This window comes from Atta colombica, unplaced genomic scaffold (genome assembly GCF_001594045.1).
Source record: "Atta colombica isolate Treedump-2 unplaced genomic scaffold, Acol1.0 scaffold83, whole genome shotgun sequence".
NCBI classification, from domain to species: Eukaryota; Metazoa; Arthropoda; class Insecta; order Hymenoptera; family Formicidae; genus Atta; species Atta colombica.
Window position 1 is genome coordinate 1,643,553 of NW_017259576.1, and position 13,014 is coordinate 1,656,566.

Here is a 13,014-nt window from a genome sequence, read left to right on the forward strand (position 1 = left end):
ATGATTGTATATGTTTAATGAAGTAACTTATATACAATAAAATAACCTATGTAACCTGCCTAATTGTTATTTTGCTTAATTGTGATTTTTTTTAATTTTTTGTCAAGTTAAAAATTGCACGTTATTGGTTAACTTTAAAACAGAAAACATTCCTATACATTTAATTTTGCTGACCATAGGTTAAATTCATATTTTAATCTTTTATGTGCAAATACTACATTACAATTATGGTAATCGATTGTCATTGATTAAGTTGACTATTAATAGCAAATTTTTAATATTAAATTCATTTTAATTAAATTTGATTTGAATTGTCACACTTTCTTGAAGTGTTGCACTTACTTTCCTCGCCAGCGATAATCCTCCTCCCCTAATATATGTACAATATGTACAATTTTACAACAAATATATATTAAGTAATATCATAAAATGAAACAGAAAATATACAACAATAATTAAATGAAATTAATCTGGAACAAAATATTAGATAGATATTTTACAAAACAACAAATTTTTTGAAATAACAACAATTACCTCATGGCCTTGGTATTTGTTTCTGTGCGACGCATTGTGTTTATGCACTGTCGGTGTGCTATTATTCAATTTTAAACTCTTATTCTGGCAGATCAGTGCCACTCTTCCTACCTTTAGTATTTTTTTTTTAGATTTCACAATTGTGATAAGTGCTTTATAATACGAAATGTCATATTTTACACAATCGTTCACTGTATACAATTACTGGTTGGCAGTTGATTCCTTAAATGGATCAAGATGACAATCATATATTACAGATGTTTCATATGATTCAGTCGTTTAGAATTACGAAAATAGAATTATAAAGAATAGGATTTATAATTGTTTTGCGGCATTATTTTTGGTTAATACGAAATTTATCTTCCGTTTGTATAATAACTTTCTCTATATACTTTAAACTGTATCATATCCAGTGAGAAATAACAATGGAATCGATGTCAAATCAACGTCGATTCAACATCAATTTGATGATTTTAACGTGAGGTTTCATCTATCCTGATATTACACTCCAAAAAAGGGATTGAGATTTTACTCTTTCGGAGTGAATATTATGTCAAAAAAGTAAATCTCACACTAAAAAGAGTAAAAATCTGCTACTCTTAAACAAGAGTAATCGCATTTTCTCTCTTTTTCCAAGATAGACTAAATTTTTCAGTCTCTTCGAGTGAGATTTCACTCTACGAAAGTAAAATGAATATAAAATTCAATGCGCCTAAAAACTATGAAACATTGATATTTTTGAGGATATGTTTAATTAGAATCTTATGATTTTGTGTTACAGTATTATTTTAATTACGGTTAAAAACTTCGTTGTTGCACATTGGAATGGTGATAAAAATAAATTATTAAAATATTTACATCACAAATTGGATTTATTAAATTTTTTACCAATATCATTTAGGAATTTTATTCTGACAAAACTGTTGCATTATAACGAATCATTTTAGCGCAATTGCGAAACTTTTTGTCAATCCATGCTGCCATTATTGTGGAATTTTTTCATAATTTATCCATCGCCATGAAGATAAAGACTTTTCAAAAGTATGTAAATAACGATAACTTGTACGAGTATCGTAACGGTTACTGTGTTATTCTTTTGACGCTAATTATTTGTTGAACAAAAGAACATCACATAGGTGCTTGTTTTATCATCGTTCCTTTATTTCCATTGGGTTTATTGCTTGATTGAAGGATAAATCTGCATGAGTTTAATATTGAACAAGCTTCTGCAGTTACCTAAGACTTTAATGCAGGTACAAAGCCTGTGATGAATGAATAAATGGATGTACTAATATAGTTATATATAAAGCCTGTAGTTATATATAAAGTACTTCTGTTCTGTATGTATCATTTTGAGACTGGCTTTAGAAAACGGCACAGTGAAACAAGTGTTTAAGAGAAATAAACGACTGAAGTCAAAGACGAATAACTTACAGGTTAGCCACTTTATTATGTTGATCAACCCTTCATCATTATTAAATTTTTGTTCTCTTGACACTAATATTCAGTCAGAGATTATTTAAGAAAATTTTAAATGAAGTCATCTAAAAATCGTAAATATTACAGTTAATTCTTTGATATATATTGAACTTCAAAAATATAAGATCATTGTTACAATAATGCAATAAAGCAAGCTAATAAAAGCATGATTAGCCTAATTTGTAGAAAAATCTAGATAACAAAATTTTAAGGTACATAGATACGTTATATATGATTAGAGCTAAAACGTAATTATGTTAATAACGCATTCAAACACCAGCATTGATAATTGATTGATTATATGATAATAATCTTAAATTTGGCATTAATCAATTTGATTAGCCGTCTGACGCAAATTCTAAAATGTGTGGACATATATTAATATCATAAGCTTTGTAGAATGCAAATATTCAATTAATACAATTATTTCGAGAGATTCGCAGATATGGAAATCCTGGCCGCATGAAAACACTATTAAAAAACCCACTTGCGTATTTAAAAAAAAACGTTCATAAAATATTCTGGAAAAACTGTGATGCAATAGATGCATTCGGGGAATGCGCTATCAGTGCTATTTGTATCATGCTATTCTGGTCTAATGGACGATGAAGATAAAATGCCACAAATAGTTTTAATAGCGTCATCCCGAACGCAGCCATTGTATGTCGGACGAACTAATAGATGCAGTTGAAGACCTGAATTACTGAACACACATCAGAATTTACATCAGAAAAAATACAGCTACTCATTCAGTTAGAAAATTATCACAGATTGTATCATGATCATGATTTTAAATGGAATTACGTTAAAATTTTAGATGTTAAACAAAATTACGAGAAACAACTGATTTCAGAAATAACTACATAATAATAAGCGATAAAAGAATGGCAATTCATTAATTTCAATTCATATAGAATTGCGTAATTAATAGTATATCATTGTCGCTTATTGTTATATGTTTACTAATTATTTATATTTTCTGATAATATTTTTTTCTTTGACCATTCTAATCTTAATGATGATTTTAGATTACAAATTACTCTATCACACAAAATTGTTATATCATAATTTCAATTCCGTATTGTATTTCTTCATTGTATACTCTTTTTCTTAAATAGGAGAACTGTGCATTTCTTTTGATATATTTTTTGTTGAGTGCCGTCTGCGTTTCTGAAGTCATTCTTGATCCTTAATTTATCCCGATCATCAATTATCTTTTACACGATAGAATTAATTTCAAGGACTTCATAGAATTTATTTCAACTCTTACTTGAGACCATTCAGTTTTCTAATTAGTTATGAAATGAAGATTGCAACAATTTGTATCTACATTTTTACTGCGCTCATGAAAATTAAGAAATAGTAGTATAATAAATACGAAATATATGCCTTTTATCATATAATTTAGTCGTTTTTTTATTACATGACTAAATGTCAAATAGTTTTTTTAAAACGATTAAATATAATTTTTTGTAATGAACAATTAGCTCACTAATTATAGCGTTAACTGCTAGAAGATCTAATTTCATCCTTTTTATTCGTAATTTACAAAAAATTGAATAGAAAAGAAAGATTAAACATTTTGTTATAACAATGTACAAGGGTCCAAATAATAAATCAATAAATAACAAATTGAACATTAACTTAATTGGCATCAAGATTAACTAAAAAGAATAAAAAATTAATTGAAATCCCTGATACGCGAAAGACTTGTCGAAAACTTTTTCGTATATATCACAAATATTACAATCGACTAGATCTCAACGTATATGTATGATTTAACTAAAAAAAACAAAGAAAAATCGATTCTTAATTAACACGTTGATCTCAAACGTAAGAAAATATATAATTTCAAATGTCCATTTGAAATATGGACGGACACAAAGAAAGAAAATGATAAAAATGAGTAAAATAAATTATCAAAAAAAATAGCGAGGATAGATGAAGGAAAGAATGGAAAGATCGGAATAAGTATTTGTTAAGAATTGGCTGAAAAAAGAGAAAAAAAACATATAAACAATAAATTTCGTTCAAATAAATTATTGTAAATATTATTTTTTTTAGTATGATGGCAAGGACAATGATTTGTCAAAAAATTCTCCAATTCCATTTTCAGATATGGCATTAGAGACATTGACATGGTTGAATCTAAGCTTCGTGGAAAAGATTCTGCGAAAATCGGAAGATGACGAATCGATTCAGATGATCGATATATGTTTGGAACCAGCCACGAGCAAGGGTGACAACTACACCAGCGACATGATCAGGATTACTGCCGAATATTCGCGCGATCAAGGCAGCTGTAGTATTAAAGAGAAAATATCAATTATCCTTAAAATCTTGCCTGAACTCGGAAGTGTCCGACAAAAATTTGTAAGTTGCTTTAATATATATAATATTTCGAATTTAGAGAGAAAAAAGAAAGGAAAAAAGAAACAGAAAGAGAAAGAGAAAGAGAGATAAATCTGTGGCATGTTTTATTGTTTTGGAGTACATTTCTATTCCACAGAAAGATTAAAATAATTATTCTTGGGTAATCAGTAATTAAAATAAAGTTATTTTTATATAAATCATTTTTAAAAAAGTGGATACACATGCATATATACAAAAAAAAATTTTTATTTGTTTAAAAATAAATTTAAAATTTGAAAATACGTAGTACAAATCTTATATAGTAGAGAGTATAGACCTTTATATAAAACATAATTGCATATTTGTTAGATTAAAAGATTCCATTTATTAACCTTGAATAAACTTGTTGCAGGTCATAGAATCAGGTCTTTTTCATATCGAAATGTTGATGATGTCAAATACATTGGATAAAATGAATAAGTTGTTAGAGCCAAAATATCGTTTGAGCGCGAAGATTCTCTACGTGCAAAATGAAGATCCAATGTTTCTGGCGATCGAAGATCTCGCGTCTCTCGGCTTTCAAATGGCCAATCGTTTGTCTGGTCTTGATCTAGATCATTCCATATTGGCGCTTCGCAATCTTGCCAGATTTCATGCAGCCTCCGTAGCCCTATGCGAGAAAGTAAATCACTAAGCGAATCAGTCGTAACATTAATAATAACTCGTAATGTCGTTGCATTAATAATAACTCAGATCATGGCACAGATGCAAAGACTATTCTCTTTCAGAATGTCTTTTTAATATGTGTGTTGTCTGAGCTATATCATAATTTTCTTTAAAAAAAAAATTTGTTTTAAATTTGTCAAAAAATTGCATAATATTAAAATTATTGTATAGATATTTTGTATATTGTGATGTATATAACATTCCAAATTTCCAGTCCGCAATATTGTTTAACAATTTATAATTTATATCGAATGTATAAATGTTCTTTAATTACAATATTTTAATATTTAGGAGCCAAAGCAAAAAGAAATGTATTCGAAAGGACAATTTAACAAGCAACAATCACCAAAAATGAAGGATATTTTCATTAAGTGTACTAAAGGTTTAGCAGAAGAGATTGCACATTGGCCTGAAGTAAAACAGTAAGATTTGCGTAAACGATAATATTTATTGCTCTATTTTTTAATATTCATGATAACATTTTATATGATACAAGATAAATATTTAATATAAAAAAACTGAACATTAAGCAGAAAATGGCAAATACAAACATTATATATATTATTACTCATAGTGAATTTATACGACTTTTACATAATTTCATACAATTTTGTATTTATTTCATTTGTATTAGATACTCGGACAAAATAGCTAAACTCTCCGATCACATATATCAAATAGGAATAGATGCAACAAAGCTTTGCAAAGAAGAATTTAATGTTATTACTCATGGTGATTTTCACGTGAACAATATGTTGTTCAGGTATAACAATGATGGCAAACCTATTGATCATATTTTTGTAAGTATTATCATATATATTTACGTTGAAAATATATTTTTTCAATTTAGACAAATGAAAATTTTATCATACAATTAAATGTAACGAAGTTCAGTTATTTTATTCCATTGATCTACATTTCTGAATTTTTATAATAATTTTTATAGTGTGTAATAATAATAAATTTAAATAAAAATAAACAAATTAAATAAATAGACAAAAATTATAGTACAAATGCATTTTTTAATTATTCGAAATGTCGAATTTAGCGATCAAATAGGCGATGTGATAATAGGAGAAACTTGGAAACACGATATGTATGAATAATGCAATGACCTCAGACGTTTAATCGCATTCAGCTATACTCAATTTATTTTCTGTCCAAGTCGTCCGCACAAATTATAAATCTTATTGCTGAAATTTCTAAATATAACATTTCTAAACATAATGTCTCACTTTCGGAATGAATAGATTTCATTTCCAATCCAATATTTTATCGAGAATTCGAAAGAATTCGAAATTGATCGATAGAATTCATCAGATTCATTTGATTACAGGTAGATTTCCAAATGTGCGTTTACGCAACGCCGGCACTCGATTTATTATTTTTTTTTAATACATGTCCTTCCTTGGATATTATGGAAAACAAGAAAAATATTCTATTAAATGAATATCTTAACACCTTATTGATGACTATGAAGGAATTGAATTGCAAGACGCCGCCGCCTACTATGGAGGAACTGAAAGCTACCATGAAGCGAAAAGCTGACTATGGAATGATAATATTCTTCGTCGTTTTACCATTTATGCTGTGCTGTAAGACTGAGGCAAAAGAATTGGATGAATTATGGAGCATTGGTATAAATCCAGGTATCAAGAACGAGATTTATAAAAAGTTACTAATAAAAAGACTGCCACTATATGACGATTGGGGTTTATTGGATCTCTAATATACTTTATCTTTAGTGATAAAAAACAGAAAATAGAAAAGAAATAAATCTGGATAATAAATGAAAATATTAATATTTATAGCAAATGCAAAAAAGTTATAACAAAGAATGTTGATACATGACTTTTTAAAAAGGTGATTACCATTGAGTTGGTATAGTGTAGAGTTGTATAATGTATATAATAACAAATCTTTTGATTCAAAAAATAAAAAATTATTTTCATAATGATGTTTTATTTTTATTTATTAAAGTTTTAAAATAAATTATTTTTATGTATTATATCATTGCATCACAAAGATAATGGTATATATAGACATATAAATATATTTATTTTGTGTATAATATATCTAATTCATGTATTAGTAAAATAAGTAATGTTACTAAAAGAGTACATAATATTATTTTATAATACTATTATATAAATATTTTATAGTATTATTTTATAATACTATTGCAAAAATGATATAGAAATTATTTAAAATACAAAATGAAGTATTTTGAGTTGTATTAATATATTGCGTTAGGGAAAAGTCTCTGTACTCATAGATTAATTAAAAAGGAACATTCTGACTTTATTACTTTAATAAATTTCATTAAAAATCGTCGTATCGGTATTAAAAATATGAAATATTGCTCTATCAAATGGTTGTCAATTTTTTAAAAATAGAATATATGGGTTGCTAAAAGATTTTTTACCAACTTGTAAAAAGATTTTTTTCCTTAACCCAATATACATAATAGACATAAGAAAACTTGAAAGAAAATTCAAAGTAATAAATAATATAAATAATATATTGTATATAACTGAATGTGATTGTATGGTAATAAAATAACCTATGTCCTATCTAAACATGTAATTTTTTTAAATTTTTTTGTCGAGTTTGAAATCGCAAGACGTTATTGGTCAATTTTAAAATAGAAAACATTCCAAAACCATGAGTTAAATTCATGTTCTGATCTCTTGTATATAAGCACTTCATTATGATTATGGTAATTGATTAAGTTGATTATTAACAGTAAATTTTTAATATTAAATTCATTTTAATATTGAATTTGATTTGAATTGTCGCAAGTGCACTTATTTTTCTCGCCAGCAATAATCCCCATCCCCCAATGCATACAATCTTACAGTAAGTATATCTTAAATAATGTCAAACGATTCATAAAATGAAACAAAAAATATGCAATAATAATAAAGTAAAATTAATTTGGAACATATTTGATAGATATTTTACAAAATAACAAATTTTTTTGAAATAACAGCACAATTAACACGTAGCCTTGGTATTTGTTTCCGTACAGCGCATTGTATTTACATTCTGTTGGTGTGCTGTCATTTAACTTTGAACTCTTGTTGTTCGGCAGATCAGTGCCAGTCCGATTATTTTCAGTTTTTTTTTTCAAAACGCAATTGAGATAAGTATTAGATAATACGAAACGTCATATTTTTATACAATCTTTCACTATACATATAATTACTAGTGTGCACTGATTTCCTAAATGGATCGAGATAACAGTCATTTATCACAGACAATCATATATCACAAATATTTCATATTGTTCAATCATTTAGAAACACGATAGAGAATAGGACTTGTAATTGTTTTGCGATAGTTATTTTTGGTTAATGCAAAAATTTTCTTCCGTTTGAATATATCTACACACTTTGAACTGTATCATATGAATCATAAATAAAATAATGTTAATAAAATATATTCTTATGCGAATAACGCAATATTTGTGATTTTAAGTAATGCAATTTGTAATTAATGACAATTTAATTAATTTAATTAATTAAATAATTTCTCATCTTCATGCGTCTTTCGCGATATCGAGCATAAAAATTGAATGTAACCTTGTGATTGTTTGCTAGCAATGACAATAAACTGGTAATATAGATCAAGAAAGAATTTTTTTCCATCTTATTGATATCTGGCCTATTCAACTAAAGTCATAATCGAGAAATTTTTCTATCTTCCATTATCTTACATTATTGAAACAGTGGATTTATGTTAAAAATACATTTTTTTTATTTAAAAATATGTAAATTTTATTATGAATACAATTTATACGTAACATATCTCAGTCACTTTATTTCATTAATCTACATTTTTAAATTTTTATGACAATTTTTATAGTTGTGTGCAATAATAAAAATTTAAGTACAAATAAACAAAATGAATAGATAATAATTTAAAAGAGAAATGCTATAATACTAATGTTATAATACTAAAGCGTTGTTTAATTATCTACGCAATATACTCGTAGTGATCAAGACAAACAGGCGATAGCAGAAAATACTTGAAAATGCAATATGCTATGAATAATGCAATAACCAGCTATTTAATCACATTCAGCTATATATACTCATCTCTTTTTGATCCATGTCCGCACAAACTATCAATCTTGTTATGAAATGACATCGAAAGAATTCGTTTGATTACAGATAGATTTCCAACTGTGCATTTATACAACGCCGGCACTTGATTTGATATATTTTCTCAATACAAGTCCTTCCTTAAATGTCATGAAAAACAAGAAAAATATTTTATTGAACGAGTACCTTGATACCTTATCAGCGACTGAAACAATTGAATTGCAAGACGCCGCCGCCTACTATGGAGGAACTGAAAGCTACCAGCGAAAAGCTGATTATGGAATGATAATATTCTTCGTCGTTTTACCATTTATGCTGTGCTGTAAGATTGAGGCGAAAGATTTAGATGAGTTATTAAGCATTGATTTAAATCCAGGTGTCAAAAGCGAGAATTATAGAAAGTTAATGATAAAAAGATTGCCACTGTATGACAAATGGAGTTTATTAGATCTCTAATGTATATTTTATCTTTAGTGATAAAATATAAAAATGAAAATACAAATATAAATAAAAGAGCAAAATATAAATTGAAAAATATTATGTAATAGTTAATATAATAAGATAATGGGACTATCTACACAATGGGACACTAGATGGCCTATCTGATTTTTGTGATTTTTTCCAATTTTTTGCTGAGTCTGAAATTGCAAATTGTTGCTTAAATATTCAAAGGAGGAATCATTCTTAAATTCTTAATCATTCTTAATTTTTACAGTTAATTAATTTATATTTTGAGTTTTTATTTGCAAGCATTACGTTACAATTATTATGTTATGATTATTACAAATTTAATTATTATTATTATAAAATTAATTATTATAAAATTAATGTTGATTACGTTAAATCCAAATAGAAAATTTTATTGAATCCATCGAATTTGATTTAAGTTATTGCAAGTGCTGCACAGCTTTTCTAGTCAGTAATAATTTACTTTCCAATATTACCGCGATATAAGACTACGTGTATTGAAAATTGGGATTAAAGATTGAAATTTAAACAATCGAAACAAGAGAAACTAAAATTTTTTGCCCTCATTGATTAAATTTTAATTTTTAATCTTCAATCTTAATTTTTAAGGTGTAGTCTAATTCCGGCCTCACTTTTAGAGTAAGAATTATTACTGCACTGTCCGAGTTAATTTACAGTAAATAAGGAAAAAAAACGGCTTGTGAAAACAGAACTGAATTATCATCGGAAGCATATATCTTTTTATCTTAAACATTGTTATGTATGTTTGTATGTTTATTATATAATATTCCTTCTCCTTTTCCACAGAAGTTCCTCTCCTATCTAGATTTGCGGCTCTGTGTGATTTGCAGTTCTGCTTCCTCATTTCATTAGTTTTCATGCTTACACTGAGCAAAGCATTATACGTATATATACGTCAACATATTATACGTTCCCAATACATTCCCATATCAAATTACAAATAAAAATAATCTTATAATGTGAAGTGTTATTATCTTATCTTAGTTAATGGAAAGACTTGCATGAGTGAAAGAAGTTGCAACTGTAACGAGAGAATGTGATATTTTGCCAATAAGTTATCATAAAGAGTCGCTTTCGCGTTTTATTACGCGGTGAGAGAAATAATTTGTCGAAGAAATTCTCCAATTCCAATTCCAGAAATGACTCAAGAAACATCGACATGGCTGAATTTATGCTTTGTAGAGAAGATCCTGCGAAATTCGGAAAGTGATAATTCGATCCAAGTAACTAATATATATTCGGAACCAGCTACAAGCAAGGGTGACAATTACACTAGCGACATAATCAGAATAATTGCCGACTTTTCTTGTAATCAAGGTGGCTTTAAGAATACAAAGAGGAAATCAATCATCATTAAAAAAATCTCACCTATACTCGAAGGTAATCGAAAGAAACTTGTAAGTAATTTATATAATATTTCTAATATGAAAGAAAAGAGAAAAAAGAGAAATTAAATTATGGCAGATTTTATTTCATATAGATTTATATAGACCATATTTGAAGAAAACATTTTTTAGTTGTTTGAAAATAAATTTATATGTAGAATAAAATTATTATTTATTTGCCATTATTATTTCGAAAAGCCGAAACTTTTTATTACAAACTTTTTTTATATAGATCTTCATATTACAAAAAAAATTGAATATTGTTAAATTAAAGGAATTCCATTATATATGTTCTCCATAAACAAAAGATTCCATTTATTGATTTTAAATAAATTTATAGGTCACACAATCAGGTTACTTTCACAATGAGGCATTGATGATGTCAGACACCTTGGATAAAATGAATAAGTTATTAGGACCAAACTATCGCTTGAGTGGGAAAATTCTCTACGTGCAAAATGAAAATCCAACGCTTTTAGTGATCGAAGATCTTGCGCATCTAGGTTTTCGAATGGCCGAGCGTTCGTTTGGTTTTGATCTATCCCATTCCGTATTGGCACTTCGTGGACTAGCCAGGTTTCATGCAGCCTCTGTAGCCCTATGCGAGAGGATAAATCACCACATATGAGTTGTAACAATTAGTTGTAACGTCTCATTACAATTATTAAAAATTCAGGTCAAGCACGAATACAAAGATCATATCTAAAACCCAAATTTTTGTTTAAGATCTCAATACTAAACATAAAAATTATATATAAAACTTTGATTACATGAACATCTCATTGATATTGAGAGATTCTTTTTTATGCTGTATTGTTCAAAGTATCTATTAAAAAATATGATATATTGTAATCAAAAATATTCAAAAGTTACATATAATAGAAATTAACTTGAAGTGACACAACATATTAAAAATTTTATATATTTCAAAAAGTACTGCCGAGAAATAATTTTCAGTGAAATTTGTAAAGCTTTAGATTTTAGAATAACATTACTTACACTTAATACAGCTTATATAGACTCCCCTATAAAGAATTTTTAATTTTTAATTGTAATATTAAACACAAGAATTCCATTTTAATGCTATATTAAAACTTAAAATGCTGCGCCTTTTATTACATCCTATGTAGGTTTTGTTTATGAAAAATAAAACTCCATCGCGTTCAATAGTGATAATACCGCGTATTATCCGAATGATAAAAAGACTCCCACTATATGATGAATGGGATTTATTAGATCTTTAACGCATACTTCATCATTAGTAATTAAATATAAAAATTGAAAAGAAATAAAAGTAATAGACATAACTGTAGCGAATACATTAAAATTAAAAACAACATTTGCAAAATATTGATGCAAACAAACTTTTTTTTTAAAAAAGGAGGCATCGTGAAATTATTGTAACAGATTTTTTAGTTTAAAAAATCAAAATAATTTTTTCATAACAGTGTTTCATAACATTTTTGACTCATTTACGATTTTAAAATAATCGTAGTCTTTATATTGTATATTGTACATTGTATATGTATATGTATATTTAGATATTGTCGTTTTTTCGAATAAGTTTTGAACAAAACTGTATTAAATAAATAAAAAATATAGGAAAGAATACATATATATAAATTTTGATATACAACCTGATCAAAAATATTAGATATCTTATTAATCATTATTTAACGTTTAATTTAGTTAAAAAATTATTTTATGACATTTGCTATGAATTATCCTTTGTTTCAAGAAAGTTTTACATTCATATACAATGTCGGTAATTAATAGGAAATAATATAGTTACAGAATTTCAAATTAATGAAGAAAATGTAAGAACTAATATTTTTTACATACGATCGGTTTAATTTTGCATGCTAGTGTTTGACATTTAGTCGTCAATATCGGTTTAATATTCGAAAAAAAAATTATATTTTATATTTCCAATATAAAATATA

At 26.9% G+C, this 13,014-nt stretch overlaps 2 protein-coding genes across 2 annotated transcripts; both read left to right on the forward strand.

The window, feature by feature from the left end:
- The first annotated feature begins 1,896 nt into the window (after nucleotides 1-1,896).
- Nucleotides 1,897-6,820, forward strand: LOC108692988. Its single transcript, XM_018201610.1, has 6 exons — nucleotides 1,897-1,970; nucleotides 4,130-4,386; nucleotides 4,778-5,047; nucleotides 5,383-5,513; nucleotides 5,726-5,891; nucleotides 6,428-6,820. Exons 2-6 carry the CDS (start codon nucleotides 4,132-4,134, stop codon nucleotides 6,818-6,820), a joined length of 1,215 nt encoding a protein of 404 aa, XP_018057099.1. The 5' UTR covers nucleotides 1,897-1,970; nucleotides 4,130-4,131.
- A 4,005-nt stretch (nucleotides 6,821-10,825) lies between these two features.
- On the forward strand, nucleotides 10,826-11,699 carry LOC108692840. The gene is made up of 2 exons (XM_018201344.1): nucleotides 10,826-11,083; nucleotides 11,412-11,699. Exons 1-2 carry the CDS (start codon nucleotides 10,826-10,828, stop codon nucleotides 11,697-11,699), a joined length of 546 nt encoding a protein of 181 aa, XP_018056833.1.
- Nucleotides 11,700-13,014: the final 1,315 nt, after the last annotated feature.

Bases quoted from the DNA above. Each gene is read 5' to 3' on its own strand.
- LOC108692840 (XM_018201344.1), top strand. From the start codon at position 10,826: ATGACTCAAGAAACATCGACATGGCTGAATTTATGCTTTGTAGAGAAG. The intron at 11,084-11,411 runs GTAAGTAATTTA...ATAAATTTATAG, and splicing joins AAGGTAATCGAAAGAAACTT to GTCACACAATCAGGTTACTT.
- LOC108692988 (XM_018201610.1), top strand. From the start codon at position 4,132: ATGGCATTAGAGACATTGACATGGTTGAATCTAAGCTTCGTGGAAAAG. The intron at 4,387-4,777 runs GTAAGTTGCTTT...AACTTGTTGCAG, and splicing joins GAAGTGTCCGACAAAAATTT to GTCATAGAATCAGGTCTTTT. The intron at 5,514-5,725 runs GTAAGATTTGCG...CATTTGTATTAG, and splicing joins CATTGGCCTGAAGTAAAACA to ATACTCGGACAAAATAGCTA.